This window comes from Poeciliopsis prolifica, unplaced genomic scaffold, assembly GCF_027474105.1.
Source record: "Poeciliopsis prolifica strain line A6 unplaced genomic scaffold, Auburn_PproV2 SCAFFOLD002, whole genome shotgun sequence".
NCBI classification, from domain to species: domain Eukaryota; kingdom Metazoa; phylum Chordata; class Actinopteri; order Cyprinodontiformes; family Poeciliidae; genus Poeciliopsis; species Poeciliopsis prolifica.
Window position 1 is genome coordinate 11,667,077 of NW_026562377.1, and position 23,994 is coordinate 11,691,070.

Here is a 23,994-nt window from a genome sequence, read left to right on the forward strand (position 1 = left end):
CTACAACATAAATTTTATCTAGAAAAACCAAAAACAACTTTGAAAACAGAGAAAATTAAGTTAAAATGTATGAGTAATTTAACTATTTCAAAGAAGAAAATAGACTGTAAGAGTGAAATATGGAGAATGAAGATTTATAGCCCATTTAAAAATGTAATGGAAATAGTTTGAAGCTAAATCATAAGTATTTAGCATACAAAAAGTACAAATCAGACCTGCTCCAACATGCTGCCACAATATTGATGCAGTTCATGCTATGAAAATTAACTAAAAAGCAAAACACAGACAAGAACCTCCTGGTTTAAAGAGCCATATCTGACATATCTGATATCTGGTTTCATTCTGAAGGACAGCAGAGACATCTAATGGCCATCCTCTGACCTCTGACCTTTACCAAGCTTGTTTATGGCTGCAAATGTGCTATACAAACCTGCAACATGAGCACATTTTGTGTAATTCACATGACTTCTGTCACCACACAAGCGACTGCTCCGACATAAAACTGGATTTTTTTTTTAAATGGTCATGTTGAGTTAGGCGTTTGTAAAAATTTATGTTAAAACTTATGAACTCATGTTTGTAATAAATAAAAGCATATTTCAGTCACACTGCCACCACTAGATGGCACCACTGTCTACAAAATGTGCTGATTATTGTTAATCATGATAAATAAAATGTAAAGGATGACTCTCCATCACACTGATGAAGCAGCTCTGGGTTAAATGGCTCTTAAAAAACAGGTATGTTGCCATGATAATCTGGGAAGTCATAAGAATAAAATTCCAGTGAATTTTAATGTTAAAATGATTATTAAAGTACTTCAGTCAGAAAAAGCTGTCCGACATATTAAAGCCACTTATTCTCTAACGTTTAACCCAGTGTTGCATTTTTGTACTTTACATGTTTTATATGCAGAAAAAAAAATAAATCTAAGATATCAGTTAAAGCTCTAAAATCTGGAGGAGCTTAAATGTAATTTAAAAAAAGCATTAGCTAAACATAACCTGCAAACATTTTAAACTTCAAAGAACACAGAGTGACACCAGCGTTTTAACAGTCTTGTCAGTCATTTATTGTGAACATCATTACATACTCAAAGGAAGTCAAGAACAATCAACATTTTTAATAAAAGTTTTTAACTATGTAGTGCACTTTAAACCTCTTCACTCCTCCACAACAAAGGCAGGTCCAAAACAAAGCTGATCAGAGGTGCTGGGCGGATACTTTGTTCAAAAGCTTTAAACTGAAAGGTTTCTTTAGTGAAAAGAAGACAAATCAAGTGTATAAATAAAGAATGGATTGATTTTGAAGAGATTAGTCGTTAGTAGTAGGATTAATTAGATGTACTAATTATCCGGTTAAGACTATTTTTGATTATGTAATTTGTAAGAAAAAGAACCGTTTGTTAGCTTTTTGAAACCTCAAGAATAAATATAACATAAATGTCTGCTAATTCATACTGGTCCACAAATGAAAAATATGAAAATCTAACCGTTAACATAAGTGCAAAAAACATTTCTAAAAAGTCTAAAATGCAATTTTTCAGCTAATCTCATTTCTGTCAACACGTGGAGTTACTTGGAAAAAAAAAAAAAAAAAAACACATGAATATGATCATTTTAAACCTCTAATGCAGTAAGCCAATTTGCTAAAACTTGAGTAAAAACAGTTTGACTTAAGAAAGTGATGAATAAGTTGTTAGAACATTAGATCAAAACCGCTTCAGGCATCATTAGTCAGAAACATTTCAAGCTCAAAGTTCATGTTCTTAGAAGGAACATTAGCAGAATTACATCCAAACTCCACCAGAACACACTGGAGCAGGGCAAAGAACCAAACACGCGGCAATCTCAAAAGCTGCAACAATAGAAATCAGCAAGGGCAGCAGGTAGATATGCACACCAGCACTCACACACACACACACACACACCCACACACACACACACACGCGCACACACACGCACACACACACACACACTCCGAGCAGCAGGACAACTATCATTTCCAGGTTTACCGATAACGTTTGCAACAATGACTCCTGTTCCTCAGCTCTGCTGAGACACTCCACCATTGTTTCCATTACATGCTCATTGGTCACAATAGAAGTGTCTAAAACAGCATAAAACACAAAACATAAGGCTCAAAAAATGGAAAAGTACATGGTAAATATTCTCTTAATATTTTATTCAAAATATTTGAATATTTTTTCAATATTCAAATATTTAACAACAGTTTAAATGAAAAAGACCTGTTAAGACCTAAACTGTTATTTGTCAAATCTTAAGATATGCATTTTTAAGCTTCCAGTGTTATTCTCACAAATAAATGTATCCTACCATGTTAGGCGTCAACAAAACAATGTCAAATTAATAAAATAAGCATCTTAGCAGTATGTGTAAAGAGGGAGAAGCCTCAGGCTAAATTAAATACTCTTGTTTTGTTGACAGATTGGTTACATTTCACAATAAATTTCACAACACACAAGTGCTGAAAGTTAAAGGTGGTCTTTGGCTTGTGCTGCACATAAAACTGAAAAATTATTAGCGTCAAGTAACTGCAAGGCCGCAGGTTTGATCTCTCATGCAGAGCTGGTCTATTTGTACTAGAATGATTCAGCACTGTTGAGGAAAGCTGGTAAGTAGAAGAGTATATATAATGAACTTAAAATCATTTTTAATCAAAACAATTAAACTCCGATTTTTTTTAGGAGTAAAGGCTGAATTGTTAGCTTGGTAGGTTTAAGAAATTAAATCTTCAATGTGTCAATTTTAAAGAATGCCTTAGTTTTTTTTCCCACATTGTGGAGAAAATTGAATGGCATTTGCTGAATAATCAATATACTTTTCAAGCATTAATAAAAAATAAAGTGCGTGTCTTGAAGGGGCTTGTAGAAAACATTCATCTCACAACTCCACTTCCATACGTGGCGATCTGGTCAAAAACAGCTTTCCCTGCTGATCCGAGAGGAATGAGCTAAAGATGGGGAGAAGGTCAGAGACTACAATCATCGTCGATTTGTCCTCCACTTCTTCTTCTTCTTTCCTGAGGTCACCTGAGGTGTTGCCAGCGCTAAGTCCCCCCTCCTTCGTCCTCTTGCTCCTCCATGTTTCTGCACGCCATCCTCTCCCGGCGCTCCGCCAGCCGCCTACACCGGGGGCAGTCTTTACCTGTCCTGAAGCAGCTCTGATGGTAACAGGCGTGGCACTCTGAAAGGGGAGGAGGAACACAGGAACATTAGCAGGCAAAAAGACGATCACATGTCGGACTGCCAGCAAAAGTCAGCCGCAAACAGGTTCCACTGGTTTGCACAGGTAGAGGTAAGTTGCACAAAAAAAAAAAGTAGCCAATCAGAAGCAGAGCTGAAGGAGGATGTGAGTATAAAAGGCACAGAGGTGAAAGGCAGCGAGGCAGATGGGAAGCAGTTCATGTCAGAAGAGCCGCAACATTAAACCTGCATAGACTCGCCCTGATACTCATTAGCAGTGAAAGCAGTTTCAACCTTTCATTAGCCCTCATACGAGATCATCTGAAAATCATGTCTAAGGTGATGGATTCATGAGATGAAACTCAAAGTGAATTTAAAACATGTTTATTTCATGTTGAAATGAAGATAAAAAATAAATAAAAAGCCACAACTGTACAAGGCATAAATAATCTCTTCAACATCACAGATGAACTCTAACAGCAAATAAAGGAAATCAAACGGAGAACAACGCAAGCGATCAAACTAAAATCCTCCACTTGCTCAGGCAGAAAAACGTATGTAGAAACCAACTCTGACAGGCGTCCATTTTGAAACTCAGAACCAAAAGGAGTTTAAAACTATAAGCATGATGGAGAGGACGCACACCTTCTGTGACGTCGTTTAGCAGCATTATTTTCTAATGAAGGCGACCATTCAAAGTTAAAGAAAAGAAATTATGACAGCTATACCTTCTGGAACCAAAACTAAAATGTCCACCACCATCTGGCAAAATAGCTACCCACCACCAGCTGTGCAACCAGAAGAGCCAAAACCAACACCAGCCCAGTGACTCAAAACATTAAATGAAGAAAAGGTAAAGATTCCCAAACCACCAGAAGATGCGAAACAGCAGTGAGATGGCTAAGATGGTTGAGAATATTTCCGAAAGACAATGATGCTCAAGCGACACCTCCAACCACTGTCCCATAACACACCAAATTACAGTTTCAACAAATGACAATACATTAAAAAGCTACTAATAAAGAGGCGAGGGATGTCCCGATTCAATCAGTTTTCGACTATCAGTCAATTTAACAAGTCTAGTCTAACATACTGCAATGTACATATTAAGTGGATCTAAACATGAGGAAATTATAGGGATTTTGTTGAAAATTAAGCTGTCAAGTCTACAAAAACAGGACAGAAACTCCTGATACAATCTCATACTGCATAGTGCATGTGTATTGGGATCAAAGGTGTGCAAGTAACACAACAAAACAGTGCCATGAAGACACATTAAGAATCAACTGACCATCTGTGGAAAAAACAAAAACCTAATCTTTGAGCCACTGGTTTCAAGAAGCTGGCATGTTGACGCGAGTGAAACATGATCTGTGCAGACAGAACACTATAGTACAGGATTAAGTAATGCTGTTGTTCGTCATATGGTGTGATATGAGTCACAGCTGCATCACTGCACATGTGTAACAGTGGTACACATGTGCACAGATGCAGTCGTAGCCTGTTTGGCACCCTGGGCGAACCACCCAGGGTACCAAACAGTTTCTGTTACAATATCCTGCCACCAACACTACGATCTACCCGCAGGTCTCGTCTACACAGAGTTAATTTCCGTATCAAAACAGAGAGAAAATATGATGGCTGTTAGTGAAGCATTAGTTAATTGGCTCAACCTGTTATGGATTAGATATTCTGTCGCTGTCAAGAAAAACATAGTAGAGTATCATCCAGAAGATTACTGGTGAGTGAGTTAAATGATACACATTCACAGTAATACAGACAATGTGACACTGTAATAGTGTGGCATTTACTGCACTGCTGTAATGCTGCTGAGTCATAACAGACTTGGAATTGACTTTAATAAAACAGCAAACTGGTGCTCTGTTTCAGCTTTATCAACTCAGATTCACATTTAAAAAAAAGAAAGATCTTAATCGGGACATCCCTAGTTTAAACCCATTTTCTACAAATAAATATAAAGCAGAATATGACTTTGAATTGTACAGATTTTGAGAAGAATATTGCTCTAAATTGACCATCAAAAAAATTAAATAAATAAACAGTAAAACGAGAGAAAATGTAGTCATAAATGGAAAAAAATCTTAGATAAAAATATAACCAGTCTTAAAACTGTTTTGCATGCGGCTCATTCTTTTACCTGGCAGTTACAACAAAGTAGTCCTCTCTAATTTCAAGAAACAGGCTTTATTAATATTTCCGGATAAAGAAATATTCCTCAGCATCTACTCTTGAGCGCCAAGTCCTTCATCTCCATCCTCAGTCTCTCTGCTCTCCTCTGTCGACGCTCCGTCCTCCCCTCCACTCACCCTGTTCTTCCTGCCTTTAGTTAACCTCCTGGCTTTGCGGGTTTTTTGATTTCTCCATTTTGTCTCGGCTGGATCTGCTGTACCCTGTCGCTCTTCCTTTACCACCTCTGTGTTTACTACCTCTGTGTTTACTACCACGTCACTTTCCCCGCTCTCTCCTTCCTTCTCCTTCTTGTTTTTGTGTTTGGAAAAAACACTTGCTAGCTGATGTGGTTTCAGTAGTTTGAAGACAGAAAATTTGTCACTTTTCACTGAATCTGTGTCTTTCTGAGCTTTCTCTTCCTCCTCTTTTTTTACCAGTGATCTTTTTATACACTCTTCATTTTCTTCTTCCTCTTTCGATTCCATTTCTTCTTCATTCTCATCGTTTCTTTTTGAGGAACTCTTTGCTCGATTACTCTTGCGCCCTTTCCCCTCCTGTCCTGCTTCATTCAAACTCTCAAGACTGCTGCACTTTTCACTATCACTTTTGTCTTGTTTTAATCTCTTTATTCCTAGAGCCTTCAACAAACTCACTTTTTCTCTTCTTGCATGTTCATCTTCACTTTCCTTGTTCTCAAGCTCTTCCTTCCTCTCCTTTTCAGCCCTCCCTATCTCCTCCTGTTCTTTCTCACTTCCTATAATCCAGGGAAATGTGTTAACCATCTTCCCAGAACTAAAATGCCGAAGCGTTTCCTCTCTCACAGTTGAATCCCTGGAATCCTCCTCCTGCTTATTTCCTCCATCCTGCTGCTCTCTGCTGTTCACCTCCTGATCGACCCCCAGCTCCTCTCCGCCCTCCCCTTCTTTCCTGCCTCTGGAAAGCGCTCTCGCCAGTCTACGAGGGGTCGGGATCTTCCAGTCTCTCCAATTTAGTTGAAAGGAAATGCTGGAAGACTGGGGTCTTGAGGGCTCACCTTCGCAGCGTTGGCACTTGCTGAGCTGGAAGGGGAAGATAATGTCTTTGTCGTTGTTGCAGAACTCGCAGACGAAGCCCTTCGCCTGACACAACTGAGGGACAAAGCAAAAATGATTAAAAACAACTGGGTATCAAACGATTAATTGGGTTAATCACGATGAAGCGATCGCTGAAGTAATCGTCAACTAATTTAGTCATCGATTAATCGTTAAGCTGAAGTATGCAGGCTTATAAGAAGTCCTTTATGTTAAAAGAACACACTCAGAGCAGTAATTAAACTAAAACTGTACAAAAAATATTAATATTTTGCCAAAAACGCTACTTCTGTAAATGTGTTCAACCCAAAACTATTAGAGTAGCATAGTTTTACCGTCACCTGATTGAAACTCTGTAAAAAAAAATCCAACTATTAATCAGTTAATTCAAATAATATTCAATCCTACACTGTACTGATGTGAAGGCAAGCAGAAAGGGCTGAACTTTTAAGACACATCATTTATTACAAATGATAAGAGTGTACTCTCAAACTATGCTGTGTTATCGCATTTTTTTCCATTTGAAAGATGGAAATGAAAACATAAATTCCCCCTTTAAAGTATTTATTATACTGTCTCAAAAATGCTTATTTTTCAATTCAATAGAATTGAAAAATCTGCAGAATGTGCCGATTCATATTTTTATCCAGTTAATCATCAGAATAAGTGATAACTATAATAATCAATAATTGCAGCACTACTATGAAGTCAACCAGTTGAAATAGCAGCCGCCTTACCACGCAACCAGCTACATGCATGGTCCCAAGCTTAAGCAGCTCTTTCAACCGGGGAGCCAGTTCTCCATTGCGAACAGCAGTGAGATCGTTGAGCGAGAAAAGATGGAGGTCCTCGGTCAGGTGACCTGGCACGCTGTCGAACTGGTCCAGAACCCTGAGAGGAAGACCCAGAAGCAAACGGGTGATGTTCTCCAGTCCAGAAGTTTTTTTTTTTTTTTTTTTTTTTTTTCCATTCCAAACAAGTTTTGGTTAATGTGAACAGAGAGGCTTACCCTCTGGCAAAGCGACAAGTCTTGAAGAGATTTTTCATGTGAAAAAGTTGCACTCTTAAAACCTGGAGAAAAAAAAAAAAGTTATTCAAGTATTCAATAGAAAAAAAAGACTACATAAATAGAATTAAACTGTTTTAAAGAGCTTCTGGTCCAGAGCACTGCTGAAATCCAACCCTTGTCCACTCAGTAAGAGCTGCAACCTCATGTTATCCACAACACTCTTCAGTGTGGATGCTATTACTGAAGGAAGAAGACTCAAATTTAACCATTTCCACCATCACAAACTTGAAAACAGCTAAAACTGAAATCAGAGGATGAAAAAAAGTTATAAAGAGGCCATGTTAAAAATGGCTTCTTGACTGCTCCTTGACTGCTCCTTTTAAATAAGGGACTTCAGCAAAAAATAAATCATCTGGACATGACCAAAAAAGAGTAAATAAAAAAATTTTAAAAAAAAAAGAAAATCAGCAAAAACTTTGAAATATATCCAAAAAACCTCGAATTACTCATGAAAAAAATGACCATTAAAAAACTTCAGTAAAGTCTGGCTCATGTTTAGATGCGTCTAAACATCATCATGCTTCCTTGATGATGTTGGTGATGATCGGTTCATTTCTCAAAGAAAACCCCAAAAGAGTCAAATGATTGAGTCAGCTGATTAATGAGCTTTAACTTTAACAGCGAAGTCTAAATCCTAATGATGAAAAAATATATATAAACACAGGTACAAAAACAGATTTTCAACACTTAAATATTATCAAGTTATTTACTGAATACGTTTTGAACTTTTTTTTTTTCGGGGGCATTTCTCTTTAATAATTAGGCATAAACTTTTGTGCTGAGAAGTATAGGTTGCCTCACTGCAGAATAAATTTACTTGAAGGTAAAAACACAACATAAACCTTGGACATTGTTGGTGGTTTTAATTTAAAAAACAATTCTTTAGGAAGAATCCGTTTTACATTGAGCTGCGTGAGAAACATTAAAATCCTGTTTCTGGCTATATCTTTACTCACACTGCAGCTCTGTAATGCTGTGTGCCACTGAAGCAGCACTAAAACTTTTGTTAACATCATTTTAACTGCAGCTGATAAATGCTGAATGTCTCTATTCATTCCAACTCGTTACTCAAAATGCAACAGGTCACAAGTTTGTTATTTCACTCTTTAAGGACTTGATGTTCCTCCCTCTGGGATGTTTGTGAGGGGAAGAAATGCCTCCTTTCGCTGGATGCAACCCGTGAATCTTCGTAAACATCATCATGGAATACGTTACCGCCTCTGAACTCACCCTGACAGACTCCAGAGATTTGATCTTCTTGTACAATCCATTGTTGATGTCACTTGGGTTGAACAGAGGATCTGCTGAAATCTTGCTCAACAGATCTCGGGCGAAGTTGCTGACGTAGTACTTGCTGAAGTCCCACTTTCTGAGAACTCTGCCAGGAACAACCGCCTGGGCGTTCTCGTGGCAGCACTGGCAGAAGTAGCGGCCGAGGTACTCGCAGTATCGCAGTCGCTTGATGTAGTCTGAGGCGAGGGCAGCCAGCAGAAACAAACAAACAAAAAATCTCTTTGTCACTTTTTGTGTAAATTTGATCAATTAAGACAAGAAAAAATGAGTGTAATCAGTCTGACTGGCTCAAACAGGTCACAAACTGACAACTGTAACTATAATGCAAAAATAAAGAGTATTTTTAATATCAGAGTACTTATTAACATAATTGAGATGATGAATGAAGCTATTAAAAGTAAACAATTTTTCAAAAAAATCTGAAGAACAAAAGAAAAACATAGAAACAGACTATAAATGAAGTATCAGTCAGTCTATTAAGCAGGACTTAGCAGAAGTTATTTGATGTCTTACTGTGTTGGAAATGTCAGAAAGGTAAAACCCAATTTAAAACCATCTTGCACTATATTTCCAGTTGTGCATTAGTATTACTGTGACTGCAGGTCATACCTGGGTCAATTCTGGTGCCGCATCCGGCACAGCGGTAGTTCTGCTTGGCAACAATGATCTTCCTCCTTAAACAAAACACCAAACAATTTGGCTATTTTGATTGCAGTAATCTTATGCAAACTGACATATACAGTCAATTTTTAAAAATATCTTTAAATGTGAACACAAAGAAGAGTGGTTTACAATATGGAATAACTAAAAATATTTGCTTGTTAGTGCTTGACTTTATCTCATGTTAAAAGTTTAAATTTCAACTCTTAAATAAATCCACAGAGTCTGTTACTGTCTTACTTGGCAAGCAGCTCTGAGGAAATGAAGCCCCACTTGTTGCAACCAAGTCAATATATTTTATGAGCAGCTGTTCAGTAAATAACAATTAAAACATATTTGAAAAGGAAGCAAAATAAGGAAGAATTTATGTTTACGGACTTTGGTGCAGGATGAATGTTGAAGATAATCTGTGGTCTCGGCGGCGCCCACTCAAGGTTGCCTCGAACTCTAATCCTCAACTTGTAGATATCTGCGTGCTCGCCGTCGTCAGGAGAGATGGGCAGAGAGTCGGGAATAGGCAGCAGCTGGTAGGAGACAAAAGTAAAGCTTAGATATGCTCCACTGCTTTTCAGAAAAAGTTTGCAAAACACAAAACCTATTAATATTGTATGAGGGACCATCATGTTTTAGTTCAGATTAAAATGAGATGTTACACCTTCTGTGGAGCATCGTGCTCTGGAACCAGCCAGTCGAGCTCTGAAGCTGCAGGAAGCTGCATGCCCTCAAACTGCCTGAGCAAACCCATCGCCACCGACTCAGCTGAGTTAGACTGGAGGAAGGAGGGAGAACTAAAGAAAAAGAATAGGAACAACATGTAAAAATTTGTTCCTCTTAAAAAGAAACAAATTGCTTTAGCCACACCTGTTCTCTGCTAATGAACAGAAGCGCAAACAAAACCTCCGAGTCTGTTCAACGGTGCAGAAAGGTGCAAACTGATATAAAATGGAAGTTCCTGAAAATGTCTCTGGAGGATAGACGAGGGGGTTTCTCTGGTTTCATTGTACCAGTTTACCTTTTCTGAGAGATTTAAACTTCCGAAATACAAAAAAATTGCAGAGAATAAAAATAATTACAAATATCAAATAGTACCAAAATTCAAAAAATATTAGAACAAAAAGACTTTGAGTTAATGCACACAGATGTGACTTACATGGAATCTGAGCTCAGGAAGGACCTGCCACTGGAGCTTACACTGCGCTTTATATCGGCATCTGAAAACACATCGAGGTTCAATCAGAGGATTGCAGTTTTAACCTGCTAAACAAAGTGTCCTCACTTTTTTTGGACCACTGGTAGAGATTAGTTAAAAGCAGTAAAATAAATTCATCTGGGATTACAGTACAATATGAAACGGTTTTTACAAACTTAAATACAGCCACAACCAGAGAAGTGCCCAACAATTCCTAATAAATGAATGAATCTGAAGCACTTTGGTACTTTAAATCTAATTTCAAGCTAAGCAGTGTTAAGAAACCTTTGAATTTGTAGAAATTGTGACTTGTTGTTTCCCTGGGGGAATAAATATAAAGTGAAATAAAATTAGAATTTCTTTATTGTCTTTGCACAAAAAAAAAAAAAAACATTTTAATAGATAGCAACTCCCAAAGGCAGAGCAAATAGATAGTTATCCAATCTTCAAAATGGGAAAGATAAAAAAAAAACATCTCATTCAAGTAGTAAATGGTGTTTAAAGGCTGAATAAAGAACTCAGTTTATTTTTACACCATTCACAGCAAATCGTAGCAAATAAAAATCTTCTAAATTTTATTTTACACTAGTACAGATCTCTACCAGAGGCGCTAATAATTGTAAAGCGTATTGTACTATAAAATATTCAAAGTAACTCAGGGATTTATAGACTTTAATGCTACAAATAGCAGAAAAATTATTCTACAGCAAGTTAAAAAGCAGAAGCTGGAAGAAGTTTCTCATTAGTTTTGTTTCCCCGTCAGGAAGTTAAAAGAGCTACAAGAGTGCAAAAAACCTTAAGAGAGTTCAATTGAAGGATTACACCATTTAAACTTTACAAAATAAGAAATCTACTGAACAAAAAAAATTTTAAAAATTGATTATTAAATTAAAGCAGGAGCATGCAGCAGAAGCTTGACAGATTCTTCTACATCACCAAGGAAAGGAAATAAGTAGAACAGGTTTGGCAGAGCAGGAGAATGCCTGCAGCTGCTTTTTCTTCATGTCAGTTTCTCTTTATCGCAGGATCAACATTTTGGCTTGTTGTCACGCAGCACGGATTACACTCAGAGCCTTTCACACGTACAATAGATGTTCTCAGCAGCAAGAGCCGGTAATCAAGTCAATAAAAAAGGCTTTGTACCTCTGCAATGGAAAACATCTACATAATTAGAGAAACAGAGCTTGATTTGGCTGAGTTAGCGTGAGACGACGGCTGTTTGAGCTGATTATTCAGGCAGGTTGGCGATTGAAATTTGACACATTACGATTTTAGTCTGTGGCAAAAAGAGGAGTGAGGTGCAATCATAGCAGAAAATTTTGACTTTTTTTGGAGGAATTTACCATCTAGGTGAGGGATGCTCCAAGTTACATGAAGCAGAAAATAACTGCAGGTTATTATTATTATTTTTAAAAAAATAAAGAGGAAACACTTAATATGTTGCTAACTATTTTAGATATTAAATCCCAGTACCTACAAGCCACAGCGTTTACTTTTATTGAAAAATTAAGAACAAAATGTCCATTAAATGTGAAAGAGGATTCTGAATACTCACTACTATAAAACATAAAATAATGAAGTGGATGGATTATGATAATGGAAGAAGCTGCAGTCACAGCATGATGCCACTCATTTCATTCATCTCCTCCTTTAAAGCAGACAGATACAGACACACTTGTCTCCTGCACCACCAAATCGTTGAAGCAACAGAGTAACAAGCAAACAGGTCAACTCAGGTGAGGAGGCAGCTGGCTCGTCTCCAAACAAGACCGTTATCAGAATAACCAGAAACAAATCTCACAATTCACTTCTACGGAAAAAAAAATCAAAATCACTCTCTAATTATGATGTTGGTCTGAACATTGTAGATGTTCAAATATGTCTATTTATTACCAAATTATAATTCACAATTTTGAGCCTAATGATCAGGCATTTTACTTTCAGTATTTATTCTTTTAGAATAAACAAGCCATGGCATTGTCATTTGAATTAAAAATATATATTTTTTTTTCTGTACTTTTCCTAGAACCTTCTAATTGTAACTATATCACAAGTCCAGCAGAAAAGAAATGCCTTCACATAATAATATCCTTATAGAAATGTGCTTCAACATGAATTTATAGTAACTTTCAAAATAACTCATACCACTTAAATCTTTTCACTTTTTCTCATGTATTTAATACAAAATAAAACTTAATACAGTTAAAGAAAAATTATCCTTTTATTTAACAAAAATCTAAAAAATGTTAAAGAAGGTTCTCTGGTCAGGATTATAATCTTGCACTGTAGAGCACCCTGAACACGATTCCCCAAACAAAGACGGTGGTGGCAGCATCATGCTTTGGGGACACTTTTCAAAGCAGGAACAGTGAAGCTGATCTGAGCTGATGGCGAGATAAATGAGGCCATGCAACAAGAAAATGTCTCAGACTCAGCAAAAGACTCGCTACTGGAGTAAAGCTTCAGCTTCAAAGTCGAACAACTAGCCTAAGGATAAGAGCTACACTGTAATGGCACATGCCAAAGCGTAATCATCCAATTATGAACCTGTGGAACACAAGTTTCATTCAAATCTGAAACTAAACGTGACAACTTATTAAAGACAAGCTGAGGTTGTAGTACAAACTGTTGTACGCCACTTATGTTTATGTTATAATCACTGTACAGTATATCGTCCTTAAGTTTACTTTTTTTTTTTAAATCTTTGTGTTAAACTACATGTCTCAATGTTCTGTCACTTTGCTGCTGTTGTGTGTAAATTTCTCCACTGTGGAACAATAAAGGTAATTTCTATTTTATTCTATTCTTCTATTCACTCTGAGCCACTACAAATGTGTCACACTTCCCAGGTTTCTTTATCAAAAACTATGCCACTTTCATTTCTGTTCACAGTTACAGACCATCGCCTGTTAAAATTTCAAGTACTTTCTAAGTACATATAAATTTGCGGTTTGAACATGTCAAGCGGTATGAATACTTTTCAAAGTCAATATAAATTACACTCATCAGAAAGTCCAGTGAAGCTTAAAGCTGGTGTTTTTTTTTCCCAGTTTGGATCAGAGCCACCCGCTTCCTCTCTGTATATAGCCGTACAAAGCTGCGACGGCTGTGAGTCAGCCAGCAAGATACCTGAGAAGAGGGAGGCGAGTGACAAGGAGAGGCCGCTCTGAGACACCGCCAGCAGGGACTGACCCGCACAGCCATCTGAGAGACAGAAACTAACACTCAGCACTGTCACTGCCCACAGGAGCACACCCACTCAGACATTTCAACACTGGACTCAGAGGTGTGTTAGTGTTCCAGCCAAACACAGTCTGCACTGAGAAGAGAGCTGTGAAGGTCAAAGGTTAACAAATCAACAGTACTGAAAAATTTAATGAAACACGCCCAGGTTTAATGAGCACACATCCAAGAGAATCGTTATTATCGACATAATGCACGTTTAGATGTAGATGTTCTGTTAATCATCTCATGTTTTCGGGAGATTTTGTGAAGCTTTTACAGCCAAAGCTCCTATAAGAGCCCCTAATGGGCTCGTCACGAGTCACCAGTATATTTTATATCCACAATCAGCAGACTGGCCGCTGTACTCTGACCTACAGGTTATAGGAGATGATAAAAGCTGGTTGCTGAGCAGCCAATGATGTTATGAGATTATGAATCATGAAGAAAATGGAGGGGGAGAAAAAAAATAAATAAATCAATGTACAATAAAAGCTTTGGGAAGGATATAAATTAAAGAAAATATTTTAAATTTGGATTAAAGTAATAAATTTAGATCTTTGAAAGCAGCCAGAAGTGAAGTCGATCCCCTGCATTATGTAATTACACCTCACTGTACTGTTGAAACTGATCAACTTTTTCTTTTGTAGAAAATAAACCATCAATTAAATTAGTATTTGTTTTTTTGTTCTTATCCCTCGTTCCCTCTCTGTACCTTGCAGTTCACATTCCTCCACCTCCTCGGCCGAGCCGGAGTCTGACAGGCCCTGGTAGGAGTCCTGAGAGCTCCTCCTGGAGCCTCCGCTGTCAGTGGAGTGGAAATCTGAGCACAAGGAAATAGTTTCAATAAGTCATGCAAAAAATATCACCAACTTTCTGACTTTTTTCTGAACATGTGCAGAACCCATTACTGGTAAAAAGATTGTTAGGTTTTCTCTCATGTTTCAGCATATCAGAAACTAAAAGAGGTAAGAAAGTTAAAGCTCCCCCTTACCAACAGTTATTTACAGAATCTAAGTTTCATGTAAAATACTAAGCAGTTGAATATTTTGAGACAGAGCTGGGTGTTGAGTTGTAACTTGGCCTACGGTGCTGGGAGGTTGTGTAGGGTGGCAGACGGCTGCGGCGGATCTGCTGCCTCCTCAGACGGATCTTTTGTTTGAGCTGCTGAATCTCGGAGTCGCTGTCTCCCTCCTCCTCGCCCTCTTCCTCTTGGCGCAGCATGTTGTATTTCATCAGCTCAATGGCAGCGATGAGGGACTCGGAGATGCTGAAATGAGCATTTTCCTGCAAAGCATGGATATTACCCAACATGTCTCCCAAATTAAACTCTTCACGTTCTTTTGTAAGTCTGCTAAACCGTGACCCGAGGTGAATCACGACTCTACCTTTTCTAGGTCAGCACAGCTGCCAAAGTCCTGCTCTGACAGATAGCTGATGAGGCTCTGCCCCTTCGATGGCTTCCTGAACATCCCATCCGGCACACTGCTGTATTGGGGCCCATCTGGTATCAACACAGTATGCACAACTTTAAGTCAATATGCAAAACACACAAACAAGGGAAAAGATTTTATGTTTGATTAAGCTTTATTTTATTATTTCTATGAATTTGCTAGAAGCCATTTATAGTCACATAAACAAATGCTTTTCCTGCTGGGAATCTCATGTTTTCTTGTCAGCTTAAAAAAGAAATTAAAATTGTTTCCTTCTAAGAAAGATTTCTTGAAAATTTCCTCTTATGGTTTATTGCATCACTGCAGTGCAAACTTGGAGCTCTTGATCCGAACTAAAAAAATAAAAAGTACTTAGTCATACCTGGTATAGTAATTATCGGGTATGTGTTTAATTATGTGTTGTGTAGTAAAATAAAAACAAACTTCTGCTTCTTTCAAAAGCAACAAAGAAACAACAAAATACAATTAAAACCTGAACATGAAGGAAAGACTAAACTTTTCTGACAGGATATGAGACTCACAGGACTCCATGTAAAAGGAACTGGGAGTGCTGGTATTGCGCTGAGGAGAGAAGGGACTGTAGTCCTTCATGCTGGAGTCTTCACTTGCTGACTCTGAAGAACAAAAACAAACATTTTTATAAACTATAAAATACTTTATTTACTGCATTTTGAGCTGCATTCTACATCCTTACTGGAAACATGTATGAAAAACTGATGGAAGACAATGAAATGCTGAACTTATTTTTGATCTTTGTTTATATAAATCATGTATGTTGCCTGCATAGAGAAACATGCAAAATAATTTAAAATAAGCATTGAACCTCAATTTTCCTCAATAAATACATTTCTAGCCTTTCCATTGACATGATATTCACATCGCATGTCTGTAATCAAGAAATTTGTTCCTACACTAGACACCTTGCAAGAAGTCCAGTCTGTAACATTAGAAATATCTAAACTGAGAAAAATGTGTTCAATACTTTCTGTAACTGAAGTAGATACTATTATACTTGGACTATGGAGTAAAGTGTTTTAAACTACATAAAACGTGGGACTTAATCATAAAAACTACTGAATTCTTGATTCTAAAAGTTCTTTGCCTCACCTTGTTGAATATAAAAAAAGTAAAATTAAAAATGTTATCTTGTCCTTCAAGATTTCCAATAAAATGCTGGGACAGGAAATAGAAACCAAATATGTACATGAAGAAAAGAAAAGTCACAGTGGAGGTAACCATTTGTTTCATGAATTTGAAACAATTTATCAAAATTTAAAAAATAAAATAAAATACAGCTCCTGAGGAACAAATTGTAAGCTGAGCACAAGACTGGAAATGAGAAGGGTAAAGTTCATAAACATGCAGTGAAACAAAAATTAAAAGAGGGTGAAATGGGGTCAAATGATGGGAGTACAGATAAACTGCACTGCCAACCTGCTACTGGATCCTCTATTATTATGGTGATTTTTCTGTGGCCCCCTCCTTTGCATAAAAAGTGAAAAGAGAGCAGAGAGATAAAAGGATAAAGACAGTTTTACTGGAGCTGAAAAGGAAAACAAATCGAAACAGAGGAAGTTAAGTAAATTTTCTAACACTTTCAGGCAGGAAGTCACAAAGTCAGGGTTCCTACCCATTTTACATGTTATCAATGATGGACAAACAGAAAGACAGACAGACCAGCAGAGCAAAAGAATGGATGGAGAGACACATGTGTCTATCCATGTGTGAAAATATTTTTTCCAAACTTTTTCATCCAAATCTGAAAAACTCTGCAATCGAATTCCACTTTGCCAGATTGTGTAGGAACCCAACAGAGGACAGTCGGAGCATTTCACTCTGATAATGAATCCACCTCCATTCAGTCCTCGTCACTCACCATTCCTGAGTTTTTGACTGATCCCTGTGTCTGAAAACGAGCGGGTGTGTCCTTTGGCCCCCCTGCCGGGGCCTCTCTGGCCCTCTGAGAAAGACGAGCGCCTCGGCGGGGTTGAGGTCTGGGAACTCTGTTGTGTGCCAGATTCCTTTGTCTCGTCCTGCTCACTACTGTGGGTGGAGTTTTGGGAATCACGATGACTGCGGTGCCCCAGGTTGCCGATAGCCAGATACTCCGGTCCATCGTCGGAGTCGCCGTCGCAGGAGTCCCCGGCCTCGGGCTGAACGGAGGAGGACGGGGACTCCGACAGGGAGATGCGAGGGACGCAAATTGATCCAGGAGACGGCGTCACAGCTCGCTCACTGCCTCCCGGCCTGGACACAATCACCCACGGAGTTTCCACGCTGCTGGTTGGAGAGGTAGTGTCTGCATCACAGCATCAACAAAATTATTACCACGGAAAATTGCAAAGAAACAGAAAAACATGTTTACTTTGGTTATTATATTGTGCAAAAAGGTGAACTCTGCTACAGTTGTTACTGATGTCAAATTTCAGGCAGGGGAAGCATGGCTGCACAACACCATATGAAAAGAAAAAGGAGTGAAGAAAATGACATTAAAAATAAGAAACTAACATATCAAGTACTAAATAATAAAGAAATGTCAGAGTTAAAAACGAAATACAAAACTAAATTGAATGTAAACTTTCATTGCAACTTACTCTTTATGGGTACTAGCAGCATCTGCCTGATTACATAGAAATACAAGAATAATCTAAATTTCAAAAATTTGTGCTATTCTAAATTTTAGAAAGCTCTAGCTTTTCTGTCTTGATGTACAAAAGAAACTCAACCTGATAGTAACTTTGTGAAGAGTATAATAAATGTCATTTCCTGCTTGAAAAAACATGGAAACTGTTTCCGTTCAGTTGTTTTGATATAAGGCTGTCGCGTCTATACATTCCTCAAATACTGATCTGATCCGCAAACAAATAGCCTTCTGTAAGTTTAGTTCAGTCAGTCAAGTCACAAACAAACTGCTGTGAATTCACAGCAACATAGCCAATATGTTTACTAACATTTGCTGAAAATTTGTGTGAAAACATGACTATCTACCATTAGTCTAGCATAACATCATTGACGAGTCAGAAAATAATGGCATCAGAGAAGGAGAAATAAGGATGGATCAATAACCTTTGTTTGTCAATCATTGGGAAAGACAATGAACTCACCCTCCAGAAACCAACAATAGATTTTTCACCCATTTAAAATTTACACTAATAACTACAAAGAAAAAACTGAAAAGAACAGGACAACCTTTTAATAAACCCTTTTGGGACCTCTTGAAAACATGATTTAGATATATTTAGAGGCACATAAAACCTTCACTTGGTATTGATGCTTTCTTCACTCATGTTGTTGCCCTTACAGGATCGAGCTGCTGTAGTGTTTGCTGGCCTGTGGTTGGCCGCGACCGCTTCTCGCAGAGAGCAGTTTGAGGTGGTTAGTCTGCGGTTCAGAGAGTCTCCTCCAGGAGCTGTGTCGGCGTTCCTCCAGGTCCCTCCGGCCCCTGGCAGCACACACAGGCTCTGGCTCTTCAGCAGACTCAGGCACGGAGAGCCTTTCAGCGGGGAAAGCTGGAGGAAGGAAATTAACACTTGATGTGATTCCTTTTTCTACTCCCTACAAATTACACTCAACCCTAGTTGACTAATAGATGATAGTGAACCAATTTCAGGCAGTTTGAAGCACATGTGAAAGTTTGAGAAACCCACCCCAACAGTGTCTACTTGGGCCAGCAGTTTAGGATTATTCTGCTCCACAGCCTCCAGACACTGAAACATGGCCGTCACATGAGGCTCACTCAGCAGGAAGGCATCGTCTGAAGGGCACGGACACGAGAAAGAAACAAAAACACGTAAACAGGAACCACTGGAGAACATTGAAGGAGTAAACAGTGTTTGACTTTCACTCCCAACCAGTGCGCTCACCATTGTAATATTTCCGTGTGTTTCCCAAATGCCTCAGCAGAGGTTTGAGCTGAGCTGACAGCTTATGAACCTGCAAGCTGTGCAGCAACCAGCGCTCGGCCTTGTGGCTCTCACCGGCGCTGCGCAACCCGCTGCTCAAAACCGGCTCCATGTGATTGAACTAAAAAAATGAAAACAAAAACAAATATCCAAAGCAAAAATATTATTTATTTTGAAGCTCTACAAAACATTAGAACGCAACCAGAACACTTTGGTAGGTGCACAGCTGCTTTCAACTTGAACTGACAAGAACAGAAAGCAAGCGATCACATGACTGTTATGTCACATTAAGCCCTGCTGATCAGCAACAGCAGCAAAAATTTGGGTAATTTCATCTCAGCTACTAATAGTCCATCTGTTGCTTCCAAATCCCACAAAAACAAAGGACTGTTTCCATAGCTGGGGATTCATTTAATTCTCCACATGACATAACAATGAAACATACCTATCAAGTTACATAAGAAGATTTAGGATTCCTGACATGTTTTTATTATTAATGATTTTTACCCTTCCAAATGTATTGTTTTTCTAAAGCAGATTTTCATCCTTTCTCTTACGTAAATTAATTCACACTACAGAACACATTTGCATTAATTCAATTTATTAACCTTTTTATCCTTAGTAAACAAGATGCTATAGTAGCCCTCATCTATTTGATGAATCCCTATGCATCCTGTATTACCAAATAAATCATTTTCCTGTCTAAAATTACCAAATGATGAGGTATTTCATCGCAGTAAACAGTCCTGATTTGTAGTAAAGATATGTACAAAACTAAGAGAACTACTTTGATGTTCAAAACAAATATAGAAAAATGATCATCCTTTTTGTGGTTAAAAAAGGATGATAATTTTAGCCAAATTATTATTCTTGTAGCTTAACTTTCTCAAGAAACTTTCAAACTCATCAAGCAAGACACGGACACAAAGTTTCTAGGTCTAGTAATATGCACATTAGAAATGCAGAACTGAAAGAAATCCATCTCTCTTTTTCTAAGTGTATATTTACAGAAAATTTCCCCAAACATTTGAACCTGCTGCTATGATTTCACTTTTGTTCCCCTCTCTGAGAAGCCCATACCTGTTCAACGTGCATGGCGAGGTGGGGGCTGATGTAGCGAACACACCAAACAAAAGGCCAGTAGTCTCGCTGCTTGTAGTACATCTGCAATGGTTTTTAAAACATTAAGAAAAGTCTGTTTTCATAAATAACAAAACACAATTATAAAGAACACCACTGTACAGGACGTTACCTGATAACAATATTGCTGGTTAAGTCTAAGGTAAAATGGCCAGTATCAGTATCATTTTATTATTATTATTATAATTATTATTATTATTATTATTATTATTATCATTATTATTAGGGCCTCCTTAAATCCTAGTGAAGTTATTTGGTGAATCACTCAAAGAAATGTTTTGTAAAATAGCTACAAATAAAAAATAAAAACTTTCCCAGGTTGTGTTTTCACTTGTCGATGCGATAACTTTTCAGTTGGCTAGCCAAGTTGATGGTTAGGTCAAAGTTGACCAAAAGCTGCAACTTCTGCTCAAGTGTGAGAATGCCCATAGATGAAAAATCAAGTTCATCTTCAAGAAAAAGAAAGCTGAAACAAAGCTGCATCCCCTGACCTGCTCGTTCTTCAGTCTGTGACCAAGGATGTTGTTCATGTCTTTGTGCAGCCTCTGCAGGCCGCCATATCGCGACCAGACGTTGGGGTTGTTGGTGGACACGAGGCCCTCCACTGTGGTCTTCAGGCTGGAGAGCAGCTTCCATTGCTCCCTCCTGGAAGCACAAAAAGAAACAGGGATGGAGAGAGAAAAAAAGACGCAGGGTGAGTAGGTTAAGGAAGGAAGTAAAGAAGTGCTGGCGACAGCAATGTGGTTCAACAGATCAAAACACATTCTACAAAAAAAGGATGTCTCAGCAACTTAATGAATACTTTATAACTCATTTTACACTAGATTGACTTCAACATTGTTGATATGACTTTCTAAATTACATTGTTGTATTGTTCATATTGAAATCCCTCTATCAGTATGAGATACTACATAAGTTACAGTTCAGAGTCATGGTGGTTTAAAACCAGTACTTTCTTTTTCCCCTCTAAAGAAACATGGCTGAAAGAGGAGAACAAATCAGTAGATGGGATCTGGAGGGGACAGCTTAACTTTGTGCTTTTGTTAGGTTATGAAAAAGACAGAAAGATATGCCACACAATGTAAATATAAAATATAGTAATGGATGTTAAATTTAGACATATTCTATCAGACTAGAACTGATAGAGCAGCTCTAGGGTCACCTTTATGAGAATAAATCTTGTCCATGTGAAATAGCTTGTTGTGGTCAGCCACTAATCAAATCACGTCACGTAACTGGCTTAAAGTTAGATAACATTTGTCACATACTGCAGAGCCTTCTGAAGTTAGGCAGCAACAGAGGACTCATTGTGTCTAAATGCTTGTACAGGAGCAGAGAAATCTGTTTTTTGCTGGAGGTGGAAAGAAGAAGAACAAAAACTAAGAAAAATCACTCGTGGAAAGTCCTTCTGCAGCAGTAAATGAAAGTCACATAAAATAGCCCAGCTGATGTGTCAAGAACACGCTGTAAGAACTTCCAAACCATTCTCCAAAACTGCAGAAATACTCAGATGACTCTGCAGTCATCCGGTGTTTCAGAGATGGACGAAAAGTTGAGTACAGAGAGCAGGTGGATCAGTTTATGTCATGGAAATAATCATCTTTTCTTCAATTTGAACAAAATAGAGGAGAAGATTGTACATATCAGAAGAAACAGGGTCAGGTCTAACACTATTTCCATGTTGGAAGAATAAATGGAGGTGGGAGGGTGGAAGAAATACCTGGGGGTTCAACTGGAGGTCAGTGTCAACACAACAGTGTAGCAATTTATAAGAAAAGACAGAGCAGACTGCACTTTAAGAAGTTTAGGTTATTCAGTGCTTCCAGCAGGATGCCATCGCTCTACATGTCTGTTGTGAAGAGCAAAATCTCTTCTGCCATCATATGTTGGGCAGCAACATCAAAACCAGAGACTTAAAAAGGCTCAACAACCTGAAAATGAAGGACGGTTCTGTTCTGGGGACGACTGTTGAACCATACAACAGAGTTTCAATCAGAGGTTTCTTTAAATTTGCTGTAATACAGACAGCTACAGAAATTCCTTCCTGCCTAAAGCCATTTACAACAAACAGCTCTTTAAATAAATTGTATAAGTTAAAGCATTTAATTTGCCTCTGGAGTTAATAAAACACTCCAGCTATGTTCTTGCAGCTCTGAAAGAGAACAAATGTCACTGTTTTTGTGAAGGTTATAAACACCACAAGTGTTAATCTCTTGTGTTAAAAATCCAACTCAAATAGGCAGTTGACATTTTCAATAGATTACAGCGGATTGTGTAGGAAAGCGTGCATGTAGAAATTTGTCAAACATTGATAAAGATTTTACAGTTAAAACATCTTCTAATATGTGAACTGACAGAGAAAACTCAATCTGCTTAAGAATACAACCTAAGTAGTTGTTTTTTTTGTTTGTTTGTTGTTGTTTTTTTTTACATTACCATTCCCTGGACTCATGTTTGTCAAACTTTGGGGGAAAAAGTGTGAGTAGTAACATAACTGTCTGAATGCAACAATATCACAGAGCCTGTAAAACCTTATTTAACAGTTAGCATTAGCTGCTAGCACAACTTGTCCAGGATTAGTATTTATCTATGAGCGCTTAGTTAATAATTGCCAACAATAAAGCTAATGGATAACTAGAAGTCATTTCAAATACATAACGTAACAAAACTGTCAGAGTAATTAAACAGTGTCTGATAACAGCTTCACTTTTAGTGTGTGGGTAGGAATGTTTACCAAGCCTTAGCATCACAGCTAAAACTCCCGCTAAGGGCGCTTCTGTAATAACAAAAAAATATATTTCTTGCCACATTTCTCTAAACAGTCAACAACAAAAAAAGAATGTCAATTCGTGTTTTATGTGTGTCGTGCCGTTTATCTGGCGAAAGCCAAACGCAAACCCAACCCCCGGCTATCCGGAGGTAAAGCGCCCAGCCCAAGCTGTCACTTGCCTGCGCTCCTCCGCTTCTCCCTCCGCCGTGACCTCCATCATGTTCTCCAGGCGGAGCCGGCCGCCCACCAAAGCTGCCAGTTTCCCGCTTATTCCAGTGATATTATGCTCAAGAAAGTTTTAACGCTGCTACAAAGGTTGTTGGAGGGAGTCACCTGAAGTCCGAGTCTCCCGCCGCCATGTCTGCGGTAGCTGCTGTAGCCGAGCCAACAATCAAAACACAACAGGCCGCATATCAGCTCTCATCGGCGGATGCTGCGTCAGCTAGTGGGCGGTGCCCTGCCTTCTTTCCACTGAAGAAAGAAAACTTGTAAAATTAGACAGTGGTGGTTTTGTTTCGTATATTCTTTTTGGGTGGATGAAAATCAATATCTTTAATTGATTTCAGTAAGTTTTCAGTTTATCCAGTAAGAGGTTTTAATGTAATGAGTTACCGGTTGGATTTCTAGATCTTTCTATGCAACTTCCAAACCTTTGGCAGATACTGCCCCCTGCTGTTTGAAAATAGTCCATCAAACTAACACTTAGCCATTAGCATACGTAATTTAATGCTTCTTACAAAACTATTCAAATTATCATGGTTGAAAAAGCTGACTTAAAAGAAACTCCATGATGCAACAGAGCTGTCTTCTACTATTTATACATTTTGGTT

At 38.2% G+C, this 23,994-nt stretch overlaps 1 protein-coding gene across 3 annotated transcripts; it reads right to left on the bottom strand.

Annotated features, from left to right (window-relative positions):
- Positions 1 to 1,048: 1,048 nt before the first annotated feature.
- Positions 1,049 to 23,581, bottom strand: rubcn (rubicon autophagy regulator). Of its 3 annotated transcripts, XM_055051374.1 has the most exons (22): positions 23,344 to 23,581; positions 20,886 to 21,039; positions 20,335 to 20,418; positions 19,216 to 19,375; positions 19,000 to 19,106; positions 18,654 to 18,861; positions 17,229 to 17,651; positions 16,787 to 16,834; positions 15,874 to 15,966; positions 15,287 to 15,402; positions 14,987 to 15,185; positions 14,614 to 14,721; positions 13,806 to 13,880; positions 10,638 to 10,698; positions 10,143 to 10,275; positions 9,866 to 10,011; positions 9,437 to 9,501; positions 8,765 to 9,003; positions 7,475 to 7,536; positions 7,203 to 7,356; positions 6,429 to 6,522; positions 1,049 to 3,206 (listed from the first exon to the last, which is right to left on the bottom strand). In XM_055051374.1, exons 1-22 carry the CDS (start codon positions 23,382 to 23,384, stop codon positions 3,070 to 3,072), a joined length of 2,907 nt encoding a protein of 968 aa, XP_054907349.1. In that variant the 5' UTR covers positions 23,385 to 23,581; the 3' UTR covers positions 1,049 to 3,069. The 3 variants fall into 3 exon arrangements, with proteins under 3 accessions (XP_054907349.1, XP_054907359.1, XP_054907366.1); XM_055051384.1 differs by lacking the exon at positions 16,787 to 16,834; XM_055051391.1 differs by lacking the exon at positions 13,806 to 13,880.
- Between the last annotated feature and the right edge of the window lie 413 nt (positions 23,582 to 23,994).

Coding starts and splice junctions, on each gene's coding strand:
- rubcn (XM_055051374.1), bottom strand. CDS start 23,384: ATGATGGAGGTCACGGCGGAGGGAGAAGCGGAGGAGCGCAG. Junction 17,652..18,653: donor CACTACAGCAGCTCGATCCT/GTAAGGGCAACA, acceptor GCTGTGATGCAG/ACACTACCTCTCCAACCAGC. Junction 10,699..13,805: donor ACTCGCCTCCCTCTTCTCAG/GTATCTTGCTGG, acceptor ATGTGTTTTCAG/ATGCCGATATAAAGCGCAGT.